The sequence below is a fragment of the Erithacus rubecula genome (assembly GCF_903797595.1).
Source record: "Erithacus rubecula genome assembly, chromosome: 12".
Classification (NCBI taxonomy): Eukaryota; Metazoa; Chordata; class Aves; order Passeriformes; family Muscicapidae; genus Erithacus; species Erithacus rubecula.
Window position 1 is genome coordinate 20,498,172 of NC_136664.1, and position 27,469 is coordinate 20,525,640.

Here is a 27,469-nt window from a genome sequence, read left to right on the forward strand (position 1 = left end):
ACTCAGTGTCCTTCAGGCACACTCAAAGTATCAGCATAGAGTCCATGGAAACACAAGGGAGGAGAGGACAAAGGGTAGAGAAGGAGGAAACAATTCTGCAACACTCACAACATCACTATGAAGAAAATGCAAAAAATAAATATTGCTGCAACTTCTCCTGAACACTGCTACACTCTCATGACAAAGCTTTAGCAGCTAAGACACCTGGTTTCATTCTGGGTATTCCATACAGAGACTTCACATTTAGTGGATGCTTTGAGCTCCATATGGCCATCAAAACATTTCTAAAGGGAGCAAAAGAAGTGAGCAGTTTCCATAAAAGAGGAAGTTACAAGGGATTTTAATTCCTTCTAAGTATGCTTAATTAAAATTATTAAATTTCAATTAAATTATCATGCCTAAAAAGACAATGTTATTTGTAGTTTGAACTCAGAGTTAGAATGATTGGTGTCTGCCCCAGGTTCCAACAGAGTTCTCTAGTTCAGTAAGACCACCGAAAGGCAAAGAAGCACTGAATGCAGAGTGAGTAAAAGTACAAAAGAAACACCAGAGGACTGAGATGCCTCCAAACTGCAGTGACACATTCCTGTTCTTCTAGCCCCTAACATCACATACTGGCCTGCTGCTTTCAGGAATAGCAGTGGTGACATAACTTATCCCATTTAGTCTTGTACTGCATTCTCTGTGGGATTAAAGCACACTCATTTCAAGACAGAACGTTGGGAGAACAGACATCCCACCTACCATCAAAGTGCATTGCCACAAAAACAATGAAGTTACAAAATCTACATGGACAAAACAAAAAGTTTTATTAGCAAACAAGTAAAGATTCATCATCACTGGTATTGTTTTCAGAGAGGGAAGTAGATGACTGTAACATTGGCACTTCCACAGAATGGCAACAAGCTGCATGAACACCCAAAGGCTCCTCCTGGTGCGAGTTAGGGCAACGTTGGTTTTGTCCATTCACTTGGATATGAACATTCACAGAGCTGTCTGGATAACCAGACTCCCACATTTTTAAGGGTAATCTACATGGATCTTCACTCAGTGGATGACTTCCACTTAAACTACTGTCCTCTGGGACAGTCCTGGATACTGACCCTCCATGGATCGTTTCTGTAACGCTTTCAGATAAAGGATCTCTGAAAGCCTTTCCTGGCTCTACTTTACTGGACTGCTTGTGCTCTCTGTCAGAGTCAGCACTTGCAGATTTGTTGGTGTGTCCAGCCTGGGGCTCTGCAGGTGCTGCCGTGCAGGTGTTTGGCTGGCAGGCGTTGGGAGGCGCTGGCTCTGGAATCTCAGTCTCCGGCTGCGAGCTGCTACATCCAGCTGCTGCTGCGGCCCTGGCCTGGCCATTTGCCTCCAAGGCGGCTCCTTCCGGGGAGGGTGGGGCAGGGCCAGCAGCGGTGCTGAGGATGCCATCCCCCAGAGTAGTCTGTGAGGCGCGGGCAGGGGTCAGCAGGGGGATCTGCCCTCTCCCCCGGGGCCTGTGGAACAGCCTGCTCCAGAGGCGGCCCAGGCGGCGCCGGGACGCGCCGCGCCGCGACGAGTGGCGCCGCATCTGCCGCCGCATGGCCGTGCGGATGTTCTGCAGCACCGACGCCTGCAACACACAGCAAACAGCACTGCACACCTGCTCAAACATTCCCAAACCCCCTCCCACAGCACCTCTGCCACAGCACCATCCTGGCTCCCTTCCTCAATGACTGTTTTCTGACAATCTAGTTGAGAACACTAAAGACAGCTCTGCCCGTACTAAACGACTCTCACAGATTCACAGAATGCTTTAGCTTGCAAGGGACCTTAAAGATCCAAATGAATTCCAAATTCCCTGCTGTGAACACCTCCCACTAGACCAGGTTGGTCAATGCCCCATCCAACCCGCCCTTGAACGCTGCCAGGGAAGGGCAGCCACAACTTCTGTCTCTCACGGTGTTTCCTTTATGAGTTTAAGCCCTACTTGTCTGCCCAGGAAGTTAATTTTCTGGAGTGCCAAACTACAAGTGCTTTATCACATTAGGAACTGTATCTCAGATGGATACTTATGACAGGCTACAGGAGTTTCCTGAGTACTCAGCAATGAAACAGAATGACTTAATGACTTGCCAGAGTAATTTACCTGTAAATGAAAATCAATCACCTTGGAAAACTAAGAATTTTCCAAAAATGCTGCTAGAGACTTTATTTTCTTATTATTTCAGGTGCATTTACAGTTTCAGCTTGAAAAGCCTTTCTTTTCTATTTACTTTCTGACCTTTCTGTCTCTATTCATTCTGTCTTGATGTACAGCAAAAGTGCTTATCTCACTGTTGTTCCCCAACAAACACATCTAATGTGTTCAAAACTACCCACAGCACCTGTGGAACTGTGGCTTTTCAGCTCCATATAACACTTACACTTTTTAAAATTATTTCCATATAATTAGCATAGCCACTGAAATACAGTCCCAAATTGATTTTATCTAACTTATATAGTAGTTTGGCAGCTGAAATACTCATTGTGTGCATACTTGTGATGCGTTGTACACAGGGAAGTCTTCGACTGGGGGGATGAGTCCTTGTGCAATCAGCTGTCCATAGGAGGGTGGAGCTTCCCGCCGCACAAACTCTGCCTCCAGCCGTGTCATCTGAGTCTCAAATGCTCTGCAAAAACCAGAGGGAAAACATGCAAGAGAAGTTACAGCCTGTCCTGCCTCCCTGACACTAATGTGTAACTGCCAAAGGGCTCATGCTAAGAGTGAAACCACACACTTTCCACTAAGCTCCGTGAAAAGCTTATCAGGATGCAAAAATAAACAAAAGGAATACAGGGTAGAAATACAAATGAATCAAATCAGCAAACTCTCTAGTGCAGTCTCAGGCTGGACACTGTGGCAACTGAAGTTTTTTCAACTGGCCAGTAGCTGTTGTGCCAGTAACAGCAGTAACTTGCTCAGCAAGGCCCCAAAGGTTATTTTTGGAAAAGACATTAAGAACTGAAAACAATCACACAACAGGGGCAGCTTGCAGTTGCAGAGAGGTTTGCCAGTTCTGCCACAACAGAGGCACTGAAGGTCCCACCTTAGCACAGCAGCTCTTCTGCAAGTCCTTAATCATGCAGATTTTATCAGGAGAGAAAGTAAAGCACACTATTTAAACACAGTATCAGCAGCATAGCAGAGCTGGTGCACACATGATGAGATGGGAACCACGAAGTCCCTTCTGGTTCTCTCCTACAAGGCAGAACCCCACTTGCACATAACACACAGGCAAAGAAACATACCCTACACCTAAAATGAGGCATACAGAACAGAGGAAAGGGGCACAGCTTATACCGTGGACAACTCCTGCTCGGAACAGGCCCCACCATAGCAGGACATCACTTCTAGCAGAACTGAGAATTGGAGAATCTGAGAAGGGGTGAAGGGTTATTCAATTCAGATTCAGTGAAGACTTGACTGTAGCAGCTCAGCATTCAGTTTTTGGCAGGGGCAAGGGGTTCATTGTAAGGGGATAAGAAGGAAAAGGAAACTGCTCGAGACAAATTAGGTTAGATACAGCTTCTGCCATACCACACAATGAACATGTGCTTCTCACAGACAACCACAGAAGAGCTGATATTTCCGCTCACTACTCCCAGAAATCTTCTCTAAGCCTAATGCAGTGACCACTGCTTAGCTGTCATCAAGTCCTTGGATTTGATTTCACAGTATTTTGCAAATTCTCTGGTTAAGAATCAACTTTTTTTTCCTTTTAACACAATGGAAAAAACCACCACAGCTATGAAAACAACAACAGAGCAAGACACTTACCTGTATTCCCTGGTCCTCAGAGAGTATAATTTAAATGCACAGCCCAGTGCTATCACCAGCAGCAAGCCACACACGAGGCTCCCAATGAGAGCAGCTGTGATGACCTTCCTGGGCACAACCACCAGGCAGTTACGCTCATCACTTCCATCCTGGCAGTCTTCTTGGCCATCACAGCGCCAAGTCTCAAAGATGCACAGGTTTGTCCCACAATGGAAATTTCCTGGCTGGCAAGTAAAGCAGTTTTTTTCATCTGAGCCATCTGGACAGTTCTTCTGGTTATTGCAGCGGTCAAGTATTGAGTAACAAAGCCCACTGTTTCCTTCACATGGGTACTCATTCTTCTGGCAAGCAGGACAGTTCTCCTCATCCTTGCCATTTGGACAATGCCACCAGCCATCACAATGCTGCTTATCTGTGAAACACTCCTCATCACTTCCACAAGGGTGCTCCCAAGGAAGGCAATAGCCTTTCACCTGGTAGGTTGCATTGAACCCATGGCCAGTGCTCTTGGAGCGGGCATGATAGGAGACAGTGAGCTGGCCCTTTGACGACTCCACACTCACCGAGTGCCTGTTGTTGTGGTGTGAAAATGTCTGCATTAATTTATCACCTCTCTCCCCTATGCCATCATACACCTTGACATAGTCATTGTAGCCCAGCTGCAGATCGAGCTGCAGCAGAACGTGCCGATTATCCTGCGTGTCCACATACCACGTGCAACGAAGGTCTGACCTGCTGTGATCAGCACGGAATAAGTCTGGGGAAGCAAAAGATCCATAAAAATTACCCAGCCTTTTGCCACAGGAAAGATCAGGACAATTATCTTCATCTGAACCATCACCACAGTCTTTAACTGAATTACATCTCAGCTCGTTCATCAGGCATTTGGTGGAGTGGGCTGCGCTGCACTGAAACATTCCTGAGGGACAGATGCTGGATGGAGGGTCTGTTGGAGGGACAGTGCAATTTCTCTCATCTGAGTCATCACCACACTCATCCATGGAGTTACACTTCCAAGTACTGGGAATACACTTCCCATTTGCACAACGGAATTCATCTGACTGGCACACAGACTGACCTATCTTTCCTGTGAAAGAGGACACAGAGAAAAAAGTCAGTATCAAAACTTTTGGAACTATCTGATATCACTTTTCAACATCTACCATGCATGTCATGAGCTAATTAGTCAGGCCAGTACATTTCAGCAATGCTGTTAAAGAGCCACATGCAAAAAATATCAGTGTTACCACATCAATACTTTACAGTCATCAACAGCCCAAGATGCCTGTCAAAAAAAAAGTACTGCTGTCTTCCAAGTTTTGCCAGAGCCAACAAACAAAAGAGAGATTCTACCTCTAATATAAGAAAGGCGAAATCCCTGAGCCTGTCCTGAGCTTGATGCATCTGAGTGAAAAAATATCCACACATGGTCCCTTGCAGAGATGAAAGATGGAGGTATGGAAGATCCACACACTTTGTACTCCTCCCTCTTGGAAGATGGGCCAATCATCAACCAGTCTACTGCACACTTCTGAGAGTCTTCCAAATCAAAATTCTTAAAACTGTTAGGAACAAAAGAAAGCACAAGTTACAAAGAGGACATGTATCTGGAACAACAGCTAACAGAGAAAGAACAGAATCTAATGGCTGACTTTCTGCATGAAGCAGTGCTGGCATAAGGCTATCTGCATTCAAAGACAGTGAAACATCTACCTTCTATACAGTGCCTTGAATGTACAGAAACAAAGCACATCCTCCAATCTGGAAAAGCACCCATCTCACAAGCATAAACATCATACCAAAATAGCTTCAAAAGCTGAAAGAACAAGTCCTCTTTTACTCAGTCCTTAAATAAAACTGCTTCCTAAAATACAGGTATGAGGAAAAGCAAAATTCTGGAATACATTGACAGAAAGCAGATTAATTTCAGCAGTAATTTCCAATTGTAAAAGCTATGAAACTAGGGATGACAGGGTGGACTACTGTATTGGAAAAAAGAACACTAAGGGGCTAAGTATGGAAGACACAAATCCACTCTTCGAGCCATGGATGGGCAAGGAGAGATCAAGAAGAGAATAGGGGTGGAAATGGAACCTAAAATCTAAATCCATTCTCTTTTAATTCAAATATTAAAATATTCCCTTTCTGGCAGCACAAATGCAGAGCAAACAAGGCTATAACCTTTTATAGTCAATTTTCTAACCCTTCTGCTGACACAAGCCAAGTGATTATTCAACAGTAGCTTATCTAGTGCAAAGAGGTACCTGTTTGCAGAACACTGAACACAACTGGACAATACTCCCTAACCTGTGGCTCAGGAACCACATGTGGTATTAGTTTTCTGATGAAACAGATCACACTTCTATTCAGCAATCTGCAATGACAATAGCAGGTTGCAGACTGCACAGAAAATCATACTCATTAGCAAAGGGTACACTGTTCAGAACACTTAGAAATGAATTTTGGTCCTTTTTTATGTAATTCAGCTACACCAAATTAACTTGGTAGAAGTTTGTGCATACTCCATATAAACATCTAGACAGAATTTTCAGACAGTCTGCTGCAAAATACAGATCTCCTTCCCTAAAGCATTTTTCACAAAGAAAAATTCTTTAAAAAAGATAAATGGAAATATAATTTTCTGATACCAATGTGTATTTACAAAAGGCTGTCAATACCTGCCAGATTTTGACCATTGAAGTTGAAAGGGAAAGAACAGCAACTATGTAAACTAGCTAATTCATTTAAGCAGGAGACTCAGCCTACCTATAGGTTCTGCCAAACACAGTGGCTTCATAACTCTCAAAAAAAAAAAAAAAATCTATCAGCAAGAGCATGACAAGAGAGCACTGAAAGTAAGAAGTTAAAAAGGAAATAAAGAGATGACAAACAATGTACGTGCATGGGACAATCCACCAGAAATGTCCTTCCTCTTCTAACTCTCTTTCTCCCACCAACCTCTGTGTTTTTAGAACTTTACAGAAATATTCCCACAGCACTTTATTCTTTGCTGTAAGCAATCTCATCAGGCTTCTGAAACCAGCATATTTTGCAAGGAACTTTTAGAAGACTGTGCAGCCAAAATAAAAAGATTTAAACACTCAGCCATTCAAAGACAAACCAGAGTATTTCTGTTACAGGTGTCATGCATAAAATGTTTTTAATGACCAAGAAAGTGAACAGCCACTGCATCATGGAAAGGAATTATCCAAAGCATCAGAGAGGCTACAGGTACTCACACAAAGTGTTTGCTACATGAGATGTGAGACAGCATTACTGAGCTCCCATATCAGTTTTGCCCTCTATAACTCATGTTGGCACCACACATCATGCAGGGTTTCTATCATCTGCTTGGAGGACTTTCATTGAAATTTTTTAATGAAAACTTTTTTACTATCTGCCCAACAGCAGAAGTTTTTAAGAAAAGGGAACAGTCACTAAATCAAGAAATGGAAACTCAAAACTGGGAAGGCGGGGGTGTGAATAACAGAAAAAATTATGTTTGCATGACACAAAGAAGCTCATTTACTAAATCTTTTGATCTTTTACTTTTGTAGTTATTTTAGATGTATCAGGATCAACCTTAAAGAGGCAAACAAATTGCTCTCCTATCTTACCCAGCTCCCAGCACTCCAGCTGGCTCCCACAGACACTCATTTTCCTCACTCTGCTGAAGAGCTACTTTTTTCTATCAAGTAAATAATTCAGCCATAGCATGGTTACACAACAGACTGCACAAGGGAGAATTTGCCTCTATAATAAGCTATAACTTACTTTAAAATGCATTACTTCATAGAAAAAAAATTAACACTTTTAAAATTCATACAAAGGAAGAACACAGGAAAGTCAGCTACATGCACATACATAGTTTATAAACTCCTTTGCAGATGACAGTAATACCTCTCAAGAACCTGCATTTGTGTATAATTAATATCTTTTACTTGCACCTTAAAAATCTAGTATTGTAAATTGCTAATAAACAGCTTTTTTAGTCATGGAAGAGGAAGAGCCTTTAGTTCCAGCTTGCAGTGCAGAAGCCCAGGCATACAGAGGAAAACTGATTTTCCTGAGTGTCACTTGTGGATCTCAGACAGATTCAGAGCAGAATCCCACACTTCTTCACTAACAAATCCCAACACTGTGTTTAACAGATTCCCTATGCCTCTTCAGTAGCCTCAAGCCACTGAAAAAAATGCTTTGGTATTCAAAAACAGCAATACAGAATATTCACAAAAACCAACTCTTTTACAAAAACAAACATCTCAATCCCAAGTGCCTACCTAGAAGTTTCAAACACAATTTCTCTGCGTATGTTCTAGTTCTAATGTGAAGTTTGATGTGTAATAGATACCACAGCAGTTATAAAATTTATTCTGCTAAGGGCCAAAGCAAATTCAAAGCAATTATGTTGCCCCTTATGCAAACTAATCAATAGATGTATTTTCAACAAACTTTCCTTTGATTAAGGCATTGTCACTATTTCAGCACCCTTTTAAGTTATATTGTCCCTACTAGAAGCAAATTTTTCCTCATTTAAATTGATGGTGATTTTACACAAGACCAAAAGCATGATATACCTGAACAAGCCCTCACCACAAAAATCACAGTCTTCTAAAGAAATACCAAAACAATATGAGGAAGTATGTTTGCACTTAAAAGTATATAAAATTTGGCTTCACTTTAAAATGTGCTTGTGACAACAAGGTTTTGTGTTAGAAGTTTCTTCCATTCTATTCTGACATTAGGTAGCCAACTGATTTATTTTAGCCAAGAGTCCTGAATATTGCACTCAGCCTTTGCTGCTTTACTTCTTTCATAATCTCTAATTAGATCTAGAGCTGCTCTGTTATAGTTGTCTGAAGCTTAATCCTACTACCCACAAAACATTTATTTATTCAGCTGAGCTTTCTCAAACTGGAATGCAAATTTTTCTGCCAAAAGAATGAGTCCAGTGGTTGAATGAGTATTGGTATACAGTGAATATATGGGACAAAGACTTGTGCTTGTTGCCTGTACTCAGACACTGTGCAGTCTTTGGAAAAGTACAGAAGTCTGTAGCCGCTGTTCTTGAGGGAAGTCTCAGACCTTTGGTTCAAAAACTACATCATTTTTTGTGACTAGAACAAGAAACAGGAGCCATACTGAAACAGAGAGTACTCATGTATAATGTCATCCATACCTCATGCAGCACCAGTCAGTACCACAGGATTTTTAAACACTCTGGGCAGGGAAGCACAGGATTTGAGAGGAAAACAAAAGACAGGTGTGCTCAGTCACTAATCCTCTCCAGCAAAGGGCTGTGACAGCTCTGCAGGACTGGAATGGGGACCCAGAGGTCCATCCTGCCATGCAAGCTGCAGTGCACAGTGCATCTAAACCCAGCCCTGCACCCCTCAAGCACAGCCTTACCCCCTGCACCCCACCTGCTCCAGATATCCCCCACACAGGAGCTTCACTCCTAGAGCAGTGCTCCCCTGCTCCAGCATCCTGGCACTCACTGATAAAGGCAGGGAGAACCTGGCCTTCCTCCAGGCTTTCTTCCTCTCACAACCACAGCACACAGCCCTGATTCACAGGGCAGGGAGAGGAAAGGCAGTTAAACATGGGTACTTCCAGCACCAGAACTACAATGTAAACAAAATGCAACACCCATCACAGGGCATCCTTTAAAATGCTCTGGCCCTTAGGCTGCCCTCACTGCTACCTGTCAATCTCCAAAACAATACAGGAATATAGAGAGAGACTGATGTACAAGATCAAAATTATTGGACCAAATTTTGCAGGTTTTGTTTCTCCTGAGGGATGTTATAGTCTTGCTCTTGGAATGTCTCACATTTTTATGGAAAAGTAAAACAATAGTCTATTAAACAATGAAAATATTCAGAATTCGAGGATCAGAACAACTCAATGTGAACTGAGAAATACAGCACTAGGTCTTGTTTTTACTGAATTCTGAAGAAATATGTAAACTCCTCTGATTCTTTTTAAGTGGCATGATACTGAAAAAGAGGTTGCCTCTAGCAGAACTTCAGGAGTTTAGAGAAAATTACAGGTTAAGTCATATCTCAGTCTCACCTATGTACTCACATGAACTAACAGTGGTATTTTCCTATCATCTGACAAGTACTTTCACATTGCTGGAAAGTACTTCATTAAATCAGAGTATCATAAATACACATTAATAATCTATATATATGAGAAAAACATGCTTCCTGCTAAACTAATGCTTAGCAGAGCTTAGTGTTTTTGCCATCTGCACTGAAAGGAACAGTAGCAGCTAGGAAAAAAAAAGTACATCTATAAATAATGTAGGGAATTCTCTACAACCTTTTCAGTAATTTAGGCACGAGGGACGAGAGATTAAAGAAAAAGAAAGCTTTCTTAGTAACTGCAAAAGGACAAACATGGGATGCAAAATCTGAATGAAAGCAATTAGCAAATAAATAAACTAAACTCATTTTAAAAATTGGAGAATAAATATTATGGATAGGTCAGTAAAGCACAGTCCCAAAATAAAACCAACCAACCAATTAAGCAAGAAAAGTTACTTCTATTTGCCAGCTTCTCACAGAAAGTGTAGACTGTGAACAACTGATTACTTAATTGGCTCATTAAAAACTTCTACTTAACCACTGAAGCACAAGGACCTGAAGTCAGGAAAGCTCTATTCTACTCCCAGCTCCAAAGCACCAGCTAACTGCATAACCTTAGGCAAGAGACACCGAGGCTATTTCTGAAAAAAAAAGCTGAGCAAGTAAATGGCTATTATGAGGTTTTTTCCAATTAATGTCAAGGTCTGCAACACTATGAGTTTGGTAAGTAGATTGTGAAGCAGTTCCTTTAACTCTTTACACAATTACACATCAGCAGGAATATAGGAACAGACCTCAATTTTATGCAGAAATTGAAACTCAAATGCTATCTGACAACTTCTTTCTTCAAAGCCAGCGCTGGGAATCACTGAAGTGAAAGCCAATGAAGGTGATCCCCTCACCTCAATTAATAAGAGACAGCTTGAGTGGGGCACTAAGTAGATTGCTTTTCAATACCCTTATTTTGAATTCTGAACAAGGAGAACATTTTACTCACAGTCCCCTAAATTCCAGTAATAAAAAAATAAATTCCACCCACACCAGGGTTAATTACAACCATCAAGAGAAATTTCTAAACAAAAATTTTTAAAATCTTTTTCTTAGACATGAGGAGGCATAAACCTATAAAGCCTATAAAACAATGATACAAAAGCAGTTACTACATATGACACGTTTATCTGAGCTTGCATGATTTTATGTAATTCTCTATGAAAAGAAGCATAAAAATAGAGAAAATGGGTGGAAAAATCAAGTGGTTTCCAAAACCATAACTAACAACTGACTACCTGAATTTAAAGAGACATAACAAAGTCCTGGAAAACAGTGGATACAGACTTGTTCACAGGTCGCAATAGAACCATTCTATCAGACACACAAACTTGAAAGAAAATACTGAAATATGCATATAGAGTGGAATAAGCACAAAGAATATATACATCCTGATCATGGGAAAGCTCTCTCAAGGAATTCTAAAAAGTAAACTATAAAGCAAAACAATAAGCACAGAAATGTGAGGATATGAAGAAAATCAATGTACACATGAAAGACAGACATTAAGACATAGCTTATATAGGATGGACACAAAGTCAGCCCCTGACATACACATGAATATCTGGTCACTGTTCAACTGAAAGCTGCTGAAAAATAGGTTTATAAAAATAACCATCAAGTGCAAACAGTTTAGAAATAAAAAAAAACTTTTGACTGCGATTTTATCCCTTAATGACTCCTGCTGTTATCTCACTTACATAACTGCTGTCTTATTGTCAACAAGAATTCCAGATCAAAGGAAGTGCAGACTGTATGACACAACACAAAGGAGATGGGGTTTTTTGAGTTTTTCAAAATCCAGATGTTAGCACAAGAACTGTGATTTTCCTAGGAAAATTTAAAAAGCTACTCTTATGCCCTTAGCAACACATTGTTAGAATAAGAAGCATATCCAACTGCAAAGCAGAAAACAAGCCTGCATTTGAAACCTCCTGGCCTAGGCAAGTCAACTCCTTTCACATCCTGGATTGCAAGGGCAACAGCCTTTTAAAGAAATCCTCAGATGCTGTAGCATTTTGCATTTCATACACTAGAGCGAGCCATTCCAAGTACATTTATAGTCAGAAACATCACACCACAGCACCAGTCCCTGGGATGTAAACACATAGTTTCTATTGTCTGTGTGTGCAGAGGGGGGTAGGATATGGCTGTGTATTCAGTGATAGAAAACAAACCCATTAAGAAGAAATCTTTCAAGTCATATTGCTGTGCATACATCTAAACTGTACATACATTATTACCAGCTGCCACACCTCATGTTCCTTTGTTTCTTTAGCCTCTGCTACACTCACACTTGCAGAAGAGAGTCCTAATTCTAACTGGAGTCCTGAGACATTTTCATACCACAAACTGCAGCATTATTCTCCAGTCAAGTCTGTATCTCATTTGTATGCTTTCTCAGTTTCCAATAACCTCTGCTTTGAAACAAATTCCCCACATCCAATGTAATGGGGTTTAAAAGCATGACTCTATTTATGAATTTCAAATGCTGGCAGGTGTTCACTCCATTACTTTTGGTGAGTAGTTCCTATTTTGAACTATGGATGGTGGAGCCTTCCTATTATTTCATCTGTGGCAGATTTGTTTTTGATTTCTGAGCATCTGCAGTTGAAGAGGTTTTGCAGTCCTTTTAAGCAGCTGAGCAAAAAATGAGCAGATGGTGTCAAATATAAGAGTACTAAAACCCCCCAAAAAAACTTTTCCTAGGTAACTAAGAAATTCTTGGTTTGTGAAGGATCCGACCATTAGCCTAGAGAAACTAAGCACATTCACAGCATGCTCATATTATACCCTAAACAATCTTAACAAACCATTTGCAGTATATTTTAGTCTTTACTGAATAGCATTTTTCTAGAAATGAGCTGAAATTGTACCACAAATGCTAACTATTATTTGATTTGTTGGAAATAAATATTAAGCAGAAAAGTGTGTCTTTTGCTAAACGAGTAACAGCAGGCAATAATTATCTTCAACTGTCTATCAAACATAGAACCATTTCAAGACATTAGCAAAAATGCTACTTTTTCTCTAAAAATTTTGCATGCCCACTGAAGCTGTTCCATGTTTTATAGCCTTCACCTACTCCTAGTTATGAACAATGAATGGAAAAGGGACTATTTAATGTGAATAAATATAGTGCTGTTTCTCACTCCCTCATTAGTCAGGGGTATATGAAATCCCACAGAGGCACTGTGAAGACAAATACATTAAAAGACCACAAGTGACTTCTGTAATAATTTGTTTCAAAAGTGGCCTATAGAAACAAGACACAGTGAAGCATTTTTAAAAAGAGAGAGGTGCCCAGCCTGGAACCCTGTTCCAATGTAACCAATTATCAATTCGATCATCAAGTGGCTCACATTGGTGTATCAGGTAATTTTTTTTTATTTCAGCAAAGCAATCCTTTACTCCACAAATATCAAACCATACCTAATTGTTATCATATCTCCATGGTCTCCTTGAATGTACCAGCTGCAGTTTATGGCTGGAGGATAGTTTGATGGCCAAGAAGGGCTATAGATGACTCCCCGTCTCTCTGTGTGCTGTTCCAGCTCTCCACTGCAAGCAGCTGTTAGTAAGGAGAGAAAAATAATATCGTTAATGCTTTGCCTAATCAACAATTCATATTAGCTTCAAGAGCTTTCATCAGTTTCTGGAGACTGCAGACATATGAGAATCAGCAGCTTTATCCTCTTACTGCTTTCTTCCCTGCCCTGTTTTTTAAGACACCCACACCAAGTGTAGGTAAGCATAACCTGCATTTCAATGCAGGACCAATCAATAATCTTGCACGAATCTACCACAGGCTGCAATCAATATTACTGCATGCATCTGCCAAGAGGGTGTAATACAGAAATCCTTCTGACCAGCTTCCCAAAGCCTGGGTAGGTCACCCAGCAAGTGAAGATGATCCATATTAACTGTGAAGTAGCTAGTAGCTAATTTTGTTGTAACATGTTCCTGGATATGTTGTTTATTCTCTTAACCACATGAAGAGTTTGTAAGGGTTAAAAAAATACCACCAACCACCACACTCTCACTCCTCCCACAAAAAGGTAAACTGCAGTCCAATGTTAAATGTTTTCACTGAACATTACTAAAGTACTCTACATTCCTTCTGAACCCACATAGACGGGAAAAATCCTCAAGACAGGGAAAGGAGCAAACAAGGCCAAATAAAGCTCAGCATTTTCAAAGCACATTTACTTCTTCCTATGGCAAACAGCAGGCTATATCAAATACTTATAATTTGTAATTAAGCAATTCAGAGACGAAAATTAAATGTTCCAAGGACAAGTTGAAAAGCTGTTCTGATAGGAAAATGTACTCCAAGCAGACTACAAGAGGGAAAATTCTCTGTAATGCAGTAGCTATTCTGAACATTCTCCAAAAATATTATTTAAACTATTTTTAAAACACATTACTATCTAGAGCATGACTTGTGGACTGCAACTGAATATTTCAGTTTCTGACAGAAGCTTACATTCTTGCATAGCTGAAAAATATAGCAAGGGAAAAAAAAAGGTTGCCTATACCTTGTCAGCTCATATACACATGCATCCAAATACACTGCATTATAAATGAGAGATTTACAGTACTGTGTGAAATCCAGCCACACAAATACACCATTTTCAATTCCCAGTCAGGATCAGATTTAGCTGCACTGGAGGGATGGAGGGATGGACTACCAGCAAAGCTACTTGGCTGCAGTCAAGCCAGGTGGCAGGGCTGCCTGTGGAGCTCCTGGGGCTGGGCTACAGCATGTCCCCTCCAGGAAACCCAGGCCTGGCACTACTCTGTTTGCTCATAGTAAGCATTTCTGAAGTGAGACCCACAGGAATACAAAAAGCATAAGGTGAGTAACTTACCTGAGGCAAAACATAAAAATGCTATTATTTTCACTCTCCAGGTAGAGCATTCCACTGAAATACATGCATATAATTCCTACTAGTTTCAAAGGCCACAAAAACATACAGAATATGTAAATACATGAAAACATCTGTTTCTAAACACACATTTTGCAGCAATGAAGTTACAAAAACAATAATATTTTGGTTATCACATTTCTAAAACCAGAGTGGTTCCATGCCAGATGATGGAAAATACTGAGATGCAATTGCAATTTATGTAAGATCCACAGAACTTTCCAACTCCAGTTCTCAGTTTCTTTATAACTGTGCTCCTCCACATACTTGTTATTGCATCAACATATCACAGCAGCAGAAGAGGACCAAGAGCTAGCAAACACAAAGGCTGCATTTCCTAACTGCCAGATTAATAACACTTCAAAACAGGAAGGAAACTGCACAAAGTGAAAGAACAAATACAGCAGCAGAACTATCCAGAAGCTTCCAGTAAGACCTGTGCAAGTATTTCTGCTGCCCTTGTACCAAATTATGTTCTGGATTAATATCCCTTATTCATAGTATTTGCAATAGAACAGAATAAAAATTACACAAAACATATTTAGTTTCCATTCTGAGGAAGTTCCCCAGGCTGATGGCTCTGCATGAGCACTTCCATTCACACATTCATCAGTGTAGTTAGCAGAGCTATTCTCCCAAAGACTTGTTTCTCAGTTTTAGAAAGTAATTACAAAACTCTGAGCAATAGTTATTTAAGTATCCCAGCTTTTTTGAAGCAGTATCACTACATTTTTTTCTTTTGGAATAATGTAGCTTGCTAACCTAAAAGATCTGCTGTAACATCACAGTTCAGTCTTCAGTGAGAAATGTTTTTGTTTATTCACACTACACATCTGATATAAATGTAAGGCAAGAAAAAAACAAGCAACAAAAGAAACAGATTTTTCCTTTTAACAGAAGAATTGTAGCTGTGCAAATCTAAGGACACAGCGAGTTAAGGGCTGCTGTGAAACTACGTACCATTTTTGGCAGCTCATCTGACAATGGCTCCCCAAAACAAAAAGAGATCCCAAACAAACATTACCAGGCACACTGTTATAGGTGAGTACTGTGATGGCTGGCTTCACAATTAAAGGGTGAACAGTGTGTGTATGTTAAGTTTTGTGGGTGTATATGTTATTGTAATTTATCCTCCTCCTCTGCTGGGGTAGTCAGGCATTTGGGGAGGGCTGGCTTGGTGCTGCACCTGACCCCCAGCCAAGGTGTAAGGAAGCAGTCTCCAGCAGTGGATGGCAGAGAAGGGGTTAATCAACATGGGTATAAAAGTCAGAGCAGCCATTCTGTAGGTGAGCACATGCCAGTTTAGTCCTGTGCTCCCAGTGCTGCTCTCTGTCCTTATTTAGTCTTTTGTTGTATTTGTGTTAAGGTTTAACAAACCTTTGAAATTCTAAAAGTGAGGGTCGTTTCCCACCAATGCTCACTACTGCAGACTTGCAAACATCAATCGAGCTCCTTCCTAGAGCAGTTCCTTCTACTCCTGGTGCACTGACTGCTGCAAGGCAGGAAAGGTGAAGCACCCGAGCACAGCTTTCAGCAGCTCTTTCTTCACACACATACATTTTGAAAGAAAAACCTTGACTAAACACAGCCTTTGGTGCTGACAACAAAATGGTAAAACCACACAAGGGCAGAATTTTGTACTCTTGGGGCTTCAATATCAGTAAAAGGGTCCCACTTCCCTACTCAGCTCCTGACCTTGAAATCTGCAAAATCACAAACACGCCTAAGTACTGTTCTATTGGGATGGGCTTCATCCTGACACTGTGATTCCTTAAAGGAAAATAAACAAAAGCCTGTTCAAGTTACCAAAACATCTAAAGGAAAGGGAAGTTCCTAAATAGAAAGGTACAGTCCTGGATTCTGAAGACTTTATAATCAGTGACAACACATAAGAATAGCTGTGATAACACTTTTTCAACAATTCTGTGTCTTTCCACAGCTTTTCTGCACAAATCTAGAAGTGAAATCCCAATTCACTTAAAAACTCCAAACTTTTTAATTTTCCCACATTTAGCATTACTGAAAAAACATAGAAATACCAATTCCTGGATTGGCAAACCGACCCACCAAAAATCTTACTAATATGGTGCTTTTCTTTGAAAGATAAATTATAAAGACAGACAATAATAATTCTTGCACAGTTAAAAAAACCAATCCTAAACAACAACAAAAAACGAGAAAAAAACCCCCCAAAATACCCACACACTTTAAACAAATGCCAGAAGAGATTTGAGTTCAGAGAGTTTCATTTTTATGTCAAGAGGGCATAAATCCTAATGAGGCTTTCTGTAACAATCAAATGGATTTCTTCTACTGTAAACAGCAGTAGATTTCCTCTGCCAGTTAAACAGTAACTGAGACAAGGTAACTCAAAACTGTGTGAAGACAAGAAAACATGAAGGCTACAATACTCGGAGGTTATCAGCATATTTGTGGAATAAAAGCCAGATGCTACAACTCTATTTATGGTGAAAAAAAGTGTTAGAAAGCAGCAGAGCCAACTGAAAGAAGCTCTACATATTTTAGGCTGAGGCATTATCACCAGTCTAAGTAAGCAACTGTTTAATTACTTAATTTACACTTTGTAAACTCACGGACCATTCACCAAACAGATGCCAAACTCCATCAAAAGCTAAAGAACCATCCAGGCAGAACATACTAGGATATAAATGACACTCTGTACTTTTTCCAATAAAAGAATGGAAAATACTGTGTTGCAAACAACACATGTTTGTCCACATGGTTTATTCACACTTCCTCTAAGCTTAATTTAAGCATGTTACCTGACTATAAAATGACAACCTTCTCCTCATCTAAACCTCCTCTTAACCTTCAAATTTGACTTGGAACACTCAAGCTCCCACATTATTTGATCTACTGTCCTAGAATTATTTTTCTGTTTTCCAATATCCTTTCCTCCCATCTTCCTTATTTGCTATTTTTGGTTTTAATATAAGTTGCAGCCTCTTTGGGAATAAAGTACATCTACACATATGATGGTGTATTGACAGTCACAAGGGGGGTCCTTACCACTAAGAGGACCCTGACTGCAATATCCCCATAATGTCAGTAAGTCACAGCACTGCTAGAAAGAAAATACACTAAGTGCTGCAATTCTGGTTAAATTTCCACACTGACATTCATGAGACATTTTTAATATTCTTGTTTCAGCTTCTTCAGGAATGAGCCACTCTCCCTGACTTGATGCTCCCAGGCACATTTCCTAAACACAGTTTTCCTCTAAACATATCAGCATGAGCTATGACCTTACCCTCGAGCTTACCATTTTTATCTATCACATTGACAATGATGCAGTCTATAATCCTGTTGTGGTTTAAAGCCAACTGGAAAATAAACCCCAGGCAGCCACTCCCGTCCCCACCCGCTCAGGTGAGAGACCAAATGCAGATTATGGGTTGAGATAACAATTCGGTGTTACTGTAACAATTCACAGTTTAACGGGGCCAGCTGAGGAAGCGGTGACAGCAGCAGCGCCGGTGCCAGCGGCGGTGACAGAGGTGAAGGAAACAGCGGCGCCTGTGCCCAGCGCCGGCACGGGGACAGAGGGACACGGACAGAGGGACAGGGACAGAGGGACACGGACAGAGGGACAGGGACAGAGGGACAGGGACAGAGGGACAGCGACCCGGGCCCTGGGGACAGCGGGACAGAGACAGAGCCGGGCCTTGGGGACAGAGATCAGGGCCTTGGCTGGCACCGGGACATTGATCCCTGGCCTTGGGGACAGCGGGACAAACCCCAGGAAGACTTAAATGTCCTAAACTTCCTATGATGTTATAGTTAGTCAGTCTTAAACGTCATTCTTCCTTTAGAATAGCCCTCTGTATGGGGAAGAAGCAGTGACAGCTCAAATGAACAGTAAATAAGGTAAGGAAGGTGTGTCTTACCTAATGAGGGAACAGCACTTTCTATTTTCCCAGTCAGGAAGAGATTCACTGTGTAAAAACAGAAAAACAACGTTCAGACAAATTCCAGTGGTACAGGGTGGCAGTCAATAGCTAACCATTCCTAGGTGTTTGCTGGGGTGTTTGCATAAATGCATTGCAGTTTTCCAACAAGAACTTTGCTTATCTGCACAGGCAAGTCAAGTAATCAACTGTTATCCTTCACTGTAGCTAAAATAAGTCAATACACAATGTAAGTTTAGTATCTCTGAAGCACACTAGGAAAAGAAACAACTGCCAGTCTATTCTAAATTATCTTCCATAGGATTAATTTTAATTGAGGAACACAGAAGAACAATCACACTCTAACATTCATCATCACAACTAGTGACTTTACCTGCTTAAATGCTGGATAGCTAATGTGATTATTACCCTTAAATACTTCTCTGAATAAAGCAAAGTTTGTTCCTCTCAGGTAAATGTGACCTTGAAAATCAGCTGATAAAGCTAACATGATTGCCTTGACTAAGCAAAAGCAATGAAGTTTTCAACAAGGTCCACTAATACAATCAAAACGGGATGAGGCAGTACCTGCAATACATATCTGACTTGCAAATTAAGTTCCAAAGACTCTTCACTTTCTCAAAAGTCTTCTCTCACAGTATATACCATTCAACTGATCTGGAAAGAGTAGTTAATGCCAAAGAAAATGCATCCTCTGCCATTGTTGCTCCAAAAGTCAGCATTAACATAAGTTCCCTATTGGTTTCCCCACACATTCTTTAAGGTATTTCTTTAAAAATTACAGCATTTCCACGGATTGCTCTCATTCCAACAGTGATCTGTAATCTACAAAGATAGCCTATTAGTATAATGACAAATGCTCAAAATAATTAGAAAGGTTTAATATGTTACCAAAAACTTAATTTACATCATCCCAGCCCAAGCACTCACTTTGGCTTTGCTCTGCATATGTTAAGAAGTCCTAAATCTTTTAATAGGTGATCTCTTGGCAAGAATTTAGCTAAAAACATCATTTAGAAATCAACAATAGGAGAAGAGAGGAAGAGAAACCGTCCCTGTTCCCAACAGTCATTTAGGAAGCAGCTGACAATTAACACTATTTATGGCTCAGTGTGGGCCCCCATTGTCTTCCACAAAACAATAACCCTTGTCCTGACTACCTTCTGCTGTAACTTAAACTAGCACAAGAGGTACAAAAAGTACCAGACACTAGAGGAATGGAAATAAAAAAACAATCCCTTAGCTTTCCAGTTCAGGCCCAGTCATCACACTGCAGCAGCCCAGGTGCTTACAGCTGTCCCTCCCTGACTTATACCTGGCTATCCACAGTTTGGATTTTCTCCTTTTGGGAGGACTGCTGCAGACCTCAGACTGAAAGCCAGACCCTGCAAAACAGAGAGGAAGACTGTTCCTGGTGTCACTCATCACAGACTTCAGGGCTCTACCACAGGAACAAGGGCAGTGACTTCTGACTTCTCCCTCCTCTTAAGTAGTCAGGACTAAGCTTTTAGGAATACCCAAAACAAGGAGGGCAACTAAATGACAGTGTATGCAATGCTACAGCTTGAGGAGAAACATGCCTGAGCCACAGATTTGTGTTAATAAGCATTATTATGATGTTCAAAGGTCCCTAACAGCACTGATTTTATTATATAATTAGCTAACATTAGTAACATTGTTATATGATAATAACAGTGTGCCATATAACTATTTCTTCTTTGCTCTGTTAGGTGAGTAAGCCTACCTAGGAGCAACAATATCATCCTGTAGCAGGAAACAACACAGCTCTGTTAACTCTGGCACAGCAGCACATCCGTTTGTGACACACTCTGGATCCCAGCAGTAACACCAACACAACATTTCCTCATACAACATTAAAGTGCCACTATTTCTGTAACCATTGTAATATAGTCCTAAAGACTGAGATGAAATTAATCCATGATTATATCACAGAATTATATTCATGAGAATTAAAATACTTGGCTTTGCTCCCAAGAATGTACATTAATACACTCTGCATAACTAGTATCAGCACAACTGAAAGCAGTGTTTGAAGATACACTGTATGGAAGAGTCTGTATCTGTACCATTGTAACATTCCTTTATGGTTTCCCAACAGCCATAAGAGAAACCAGCTCTGAAGCAGAGGTTTCCTCACATGGCTTATAAGAGGCCCCTATGTCCTTTAAACAGAATAAGTAGGATAAAGACAAGGGGCACAATAGAGTGGAATCAGTCAACTCAGAGCTACATTACCTTACTGACGACTTACACCACACCTGGCAGATACCTAAGAAAGAGAACCCCCAAAAATACTCATTTATCTCTGAAAAAAACTTTTACTGGCTGCAGTTGCAAGTTCTTTGCTTTCACTTTCAAACTCTTTTATACCAAGAAATCAGCAAAAAGCAGTTATTTAAAATAAAATCTAAGTCTCACACCAGATACTTTCTCAAACAACTGAATAAGCTTACAGTTTCCAATATCCATTTTGCTCACTCAAGACCATCAAATCAAACCACAAGAGCACTGTTAAACCAGTACACATTTCTCAAAACTGTCAGAGGCTCATAACAAAGAACAGTCATTCCCTGCTGATTTTCTTGTCTCTTGTCAAAACAAAGCCTTGCCAAAATAAAAACAGGTGATAGACTAGAATATTATAAAGTTTTCTAAATGCCCTTTTTCTTAACTACTGAGCAGTTGTGGGAAAGCCAGAAGAAGATCCCAGAAGTGCTTCAGCTGGCTTGAACTCCATGTAAGAAACTTACTGTGCCATTCATCTGGATTGCTAAATCAATCTCAGGGTGAGGTTTGCAGTTTGAAAAGCAGCTCTTTGGATCAAAAGGGAAATTCATGTCTTGGTACCTCCAAACAAATTACAGCTACCAGGCTTTCCCCACAGCCAGAAGGAGAGACATCAGCTTCACTGATTCCTTCTTATTTGATAACTTTCTATGTCCTCCAGAATTTCTCAAGAATGAGAAAGAAAATGGCTTCACAAAAGAACAGTTGAAACAAACCCAATTCCAGCCTTTGGAGCAGCAGTTTACAGATGAAGTCACACAGAAATGGTCAGTGGCAGAGAATTGATACAGACACCAAACACCCACACACAGGCCATGGGAAAACAAGAAAAGAATGGCAGGAAACAAGAACCAAAAACAAGGATGAAAGGAAAGGACAGACAAGCAGGAAGTAAAATACAAATATAGTTAAAGTAGCAGCATTATATTCTTATTGGTTCACTGAAGCCAAATATCTTACAAGCTTCCCACCTCTCATGTTTCTCAACTTCTGCTACTGTCAGTTGTGCAAGGAATAGAAATAAAACATTCCAGCTGAAGAGCCAGACAGTGAAATTCTAGAAGTCATAGAAAGCAGAAATCTACTAAACTTCAACCTGACATCACCCACACCTAAAGACAAGAAGTGTTGTCACTTCAGCTCTGGAGTTTACATAATCTTTTATTATCTCATTAGTCATTTTAACAATAACCATGCTATTTATGTCAACTAATAAAAGGTTTAACAAAGGTCTGACTGAGGCACAAAAAAGAAAAAAAAAAACCAACCAAACCTAAACAAAGTGAAAAAAGTCCAAAAAGTAGAAATTCATAGATACAGGGAAAATATGTATCTTCCTCTAAATATGCACATTATTCTCATGCTGTGCACATCTCTGAAACACTGTTAAGACTCTGCAAAAAACAAGAGTTGTATGACCTAGATGTTCGAACTGTTTGGCAGTTTAGCTGCTTTTTATATTGTACTTACGTTAATTAAAAATTAGATTTGAATATTACATTTGAAGTAACCACAGCAACTTTTAAACTTCAACTTCCTCCATTTTTCTAGGTAAGCACTGATGTTAAGAAAGGACATTTACAAAAACAGAACAAGCAGTCTGGCCACAGATATCCCTTTGTGATCGTTTACATAACGAACAGCAACTGTCACTTGGGATTATTAAAAATTGACTCTAATCCACTTCATTAGCACAGACATGGGTTAAAATATTCTGTATCAAGGAGCTGTGACAGTTTGCCAAGGCAGTGTCAGGAGGGCTCAGCGCAGCCCCAGCCCTGCTCAGCTGCCCCGCCAGCATCCTCTGGCAGGGCGCAGGAACGGAGCAGTCATCTCTGCTAACTCCTAACTTCACGTGGCCCTGTTAAATGTTCAAATTATTTAACGTGCCCTGTTAAATAGCAGCGGGGCCTATCGTTCGCTCCTTCTAGTCACAGCCAGGCGCCAACGCCTCTGCCGAACAAAACCCATCTCCCCGACAGAACGGGCTGACAGACTGGAAACCAGTAACACGCTTCATCTCGCTGCCATAACTTAACACCTGCTGAGAAGCGGAGCGGAGAGCGACGGCTTCAGGCAGAAGGGAGGGAAGAGAGCAGAACACGGCAGAGACACGGAGGAAGAGAAGATGTTCCTTGCCGCTGCCACTCCAGAGAAGCGCCGGGCAGTCCCTAAGCTCGCACCGCGCCCCGCACAACCTTACAGCCCGGGAAGAACCGGTGATGTCTCCTCAACTTTTTTTTTTGGTTTTTTTTTTTTTTTTGTTTGTTTTTTGTTTTTTTTTTTTGTTTTAGAGCTATTCGAGGTTACGGCAGCGTTTCCAGAGCCAAGGGCAAGGCGATGGCTCTGCTGGGTCTGGCAGCGCTCTGCACGGCCCCATAGCGGCGGGAAGGGCAGCCCGAGCGACCCGCGGCCGCGCCGCCCCAGCCCCGCTCGGAAGCGCGGTGCCGGGAGGGGGTCCCGCCGCCTCCATTCGCTGCGTGGGGCGGCCTCGTCCCGTCCCGGTCACCTGCCGCAGGGGAGCGGCGGCCCGGCAGTCCCCAGAGCCATGCCCGCCGTGCCCGGACATGCCCCGCCGGCAGGCAGCGGCCGGGCCGCACTCACCCAGGCAGATGGCAGTGAGCGGCGCCAGCGCGCCCTGACGGAGCTCCGCGGCCGCTGCCTTCTCCATGGCGGGCCGCTGTCGCCTGCCCTTCAGCGCGGGGGGAGCCGCGGCGGCCCCGCATCCGCCGAGCCACTACGCCGAGCCGCAGGAGCCGGCGGCCCGCGGTGCCCGCGCCCGCCGCGGAGCCGGGAGTGGAGCGGGCGGCGGCGGCCCCATGGCCGGCCCGCGCTCCCGCTCCGGGGCAGGTGGCACAGAGCAGAGCGGAACAGAGCGCAGCGCCGCTCCCCACGTGACAGGCCCGCCGAGCAGCTGCGGCGGCCGGGCCGGAGCGAGCGAGCGAGCGCCGCCCCACTCCGCGCCGAGCCGAGCGGAGCCGAGCCGAGCGGAGCCGAGCCGCGCACACCGGAGGGGCCGCCGGAGCGGCGGGCGGAGCGCGGCCGGGCGGAAGGGAAGGCGAGGGCCGAGCCCGCCCGCGCAGCGCCGGCCGCGGGCTTCCTGTCAGCCGCGGCCGTCCCCGCTGCCGCCGCGCCCCCGCGGCCATGGCGCTGCAGCCCTCGCACCGCCGGGCCCAGCCGGGGCACTCACCCCCATCTTCTCCCCGCAGATCTCCTCCGGAGCTGCGCTGAGCTGGCTCCGCTGCAGCTCCCGGGAGTGGGCGCTGCGGTCGGTGCCTCCCAGAACCCGGCTGTGCCTAGAGCTCTCACAGACCCTTCGCCCCTACCGGGCTGGGACCCAGGCCGGACCCCTGCCGAGGAAACGAGTCAGCTGCTCGCCAAACAGGTATCGTATCCACTGCAAGGTATAAACGACGGAAAACCGTCCTGTCCCACCGAAAATGGACACAGCTTAATGTGTTTACAAGCAGCAAGACGACAGAAGGTAACTGGGAACTTCATGAAGAGGATTGCAAACAGTGCAAGGTGACAGGTACCCCTGCTCAGGTTGCATAAACAGCTGCAGTGAACCAGCTCTGCCTCACACGTGCTGAACTTTTCCTCGTTTTCCTATTTGTAGATGCTCACGTTCTGCCCCTGAGATCCAGTACCAGTGCTTTAGAATTTTATATTTCAACAATATAAAATGTGGCTGTAGAAGTACGTCAGGGGTTGAGGACATCCCTACCCTCGCTGAGCTACAGACCTGTGCCTTTTCCTTATCAATTCCTTTGTTGGAATGATTATAATTGTATTATTGTAATTTATATTTGCCTGTCACTCTGGCTCTTAATGAATGCCTGATAGATGATTGGCCTGAGGATCAATAGCATCATCTGTACCTGGAAGGAGAGAAATGGATGTCATAATAAATACTTGTACTGTGCTAAAGATGCAGCAATAAGTGGGTGAATACAAAGTTAACCTGTAGGTGAGAAGGTTCCACATTCAGCACTGCAGTGACCTCCCTGCTCTGCAGATACAGCCTATTTCACACGTGTCTGCAATTTTAAATGGCATAGGAAAACACACAACAGTTTTTCACAACTTAATTCTTCCTAATCTAACCAGACAATTCTTAAACCTTTAATGGATCCATGATTGTAAAATCATTTCATCTGGGTTTTTGAGCAGTAATCCTCAAATTATGGGTTTGTAAAAGCAATAATGGAATGTTTCATAAAATAATTTTTCCTCTGTGAGTCTATTATTGTAATTTAAGAAAACATATCTAGTAACCTCTACATTCTGCATTAACCCTTTTTATGATAATTATGATTAAATTGCATCTCTCATTTCCATTAAATAACACCCTTGCATCTCACCAAAACATTAGACTCTGTAGGATTGAAGGCAAAATGATGGATGCACACTCTTTTTATAACAGATTGTGGCCATGCACTGGCTTGTTGAGGTAAAATCCACTCAATTTAGAGTTATACTTTGACGTACACATAGGATTAATTTAAAATTTTGAGACCTAATTTTTAGTCACACATTTTGGTGTTCACATAAATATATATCTATAATAGAAAACTTTATATGAAGGTACATATGTGTGTGCTCCAGCATCTACTGGCCTAGGGGAATTAATTATCACATGACAACATCCACCCTGAAAATATAACCAGCAGAAGCCATCCTAGGTGCTCTGCTTCTGGGCAGTTTGCAGATTGTTTTTAAATCACTTGGAAAGAGTTGCACCAAACTAAACCATCATTCAAGCCAAGCATCAGCCTTCATGTCACATTTCAAAATAAGTGATATGGAGATGGCTCTAGGAGTAGACATTGTGCATTATAAATATTCATTTTAATGCTTTTGACAGAACTGGATCACAAAAAAAAGTCATGTGACACCACCAAAATAATGTTTTGATAAAGTTTTACTGACTGTAATCAAAAGATACTACAGTTTTTTAAAATACACAGTACAGAAATGAAGACAGGATGTTACAACAATGTTACTAAAGATTATGGATTCTGTCAATATTAGTACTAAAAACATTAAAATAACTTGGAACCTTATCCTGTCCATGTGTGTAATTTCTGTCCTACTCTGATGACATGTCATTTAATTACTTTATTCACATTACTTCCCTCTGTATCTAGTTTTTGTAACTAGTAAATGCTTATGCTTCTTTTACAAGCATCTCTATCTGTGGATCAATTTGGTTGAGATTTCTTTAAACTAAGACTGTAATTTTACCAGTTCCACAAATAATTTATATGCATGTATCTTTTTCAGCATATATCAGTTTCAATGCATGTACAGATTTGTGCAGATCAGCAAGACTGTGATGCCATATAATCACCACTGTTCTCTTTTGACAGCCAGCAATAAAGAAAAGTTGGGTACAAAACATTAGATGTGGTAACACATTATTTGTCTCAGCCTCACACTGTTCATCTCTAGCTTTATTGCATCACTGCACAGCACTGTCTAGCTGCATTTAATAAGGTTTACATTTAGTGACAACTACACTCTCCCTGAAAGAGAAGAAAATTCTCAAGGGTACTTTGCTGCACCAACTTTAACACTATTTCTGCCTTGATCCATTATATATCATTACTAAACTTCACAGTCATCTATTTTTCTTCCTATTCTTTAGGAATTTCTTATTCATGAATTCTGTGTAGATCTGAAAAAACCCTGTTGTAACTCTCATTGATTTTATAAAATGTGATGGGAATAAATATGAGCAATTTGGTATCACAGGAAGACAAATCCAAATTGTTTGATGGGGAAATACTTGTAAGAACATCACCAATGAATAGACATTTTTCCAAAGAGAGTGCAAAGCTGTGATATTCCTTTATGACACTCTGAACATTCTATGAAATCCTGAGTTTGTATCAACAGACCGGATTATGAGCAGCAATTACATTAGGGTAATTGCTTGAAAGACAAAATGAAATTATTCTCTCTTGAAAGGGTTCAGTTATCTTTGTAACTACTATCAAGGCAGCATTAATTGCATATCAGGGTTTTTTTTTACACTTGTAACTTAGCTCTCTTAACAAAACTGAAGGTGCACACAACCTGCTCTATTTAGTAAATTATGTGTCTCCTTTTTGTTTTTGTTATTAATATCAGGTTTTTGAAACATGCAGCATAATTACAGAAGATTCGAATTGTCTGCATTTCAAATACTTACAGAAATAATTGGAGGAAATTTATCAGGGTTTCTTGACAAATTTTTAAAACTACACTTTATTATAAGCTCCACTGGACAACAAGTCATTCCAGACTCCTGAAAGACAAAGCCAGGCCACAACCAGCACTGTTTTCTTTCTCTCTTCCTTTTGGCTTTAAATATTTTCAGTGTGATTC

General features: G+C 41.5%; 1 protein-coding gene and 1 long non-coding RNA gene across 5 annotated transcripts; one reads left to right on the top strand and one right to left on the bottom strand.

The window, feature by feature from the left end:
* Window positions 1-786: 786 nt before the first annotated feature.
* LRP3 (LDL receptor related protein 3) lies at window positions 787-24,001 on the bottom strand. 4 transcript variants are annotated; one of them, XM_079315933.1, is made up of 8 exons: window positions 23,702-24,001; window positions 22,069-22,131; window positions 18,770-18,817; window positions 13,366-13,504; window positions 5,147-5,355; window positions 3,794-4,880; window positions 2,513-2,645; window positions 787-1,606 (listed from the first exon to the last, which is right to left on the bottom strand). In XM_079315933.1, the coding sequence occupies exons 2-8, from the start codon at window positions 22,073-22,075 to the stop codon at window positions 812-814; spliced, it is 2,418 nt and encodes an 805-aa protein (XP_079172059.1). In that variant the 5' UTR covers window positions 22,076-22,131; window positions 23,702-24,001; the 3' UTR covers window positions 787-811. The 4 variants fall into 4 exon arrangements, with proteins under 4 accessions (XP_079172059.1, XP_079172057.1, XP_079172058.1 ...); XM_079315931.1 differs by lacking the exon at window positions 22,069-22,131; XM_079315932.1 differs by lacking the exons at window positions 18,770-18,817; window positions 22,069-22,131.
* Window positions 24,002-24,530: 529 nt separating this feature from the next.
* On the top strand, window positions 24,531-26,130 carry LOC306806847. The gene is made up of 2 exons (XR_013775588.1): window positions 24,531-24,629; window positions 24,717-26,130. It is a non-coding gene; the product is annotated as an uncharacterized lncRNA (long non-coding RNA).
* The last annotated feature ends 1,339 nt before the right edge of the window (window positions 26,131-27,469 follow it).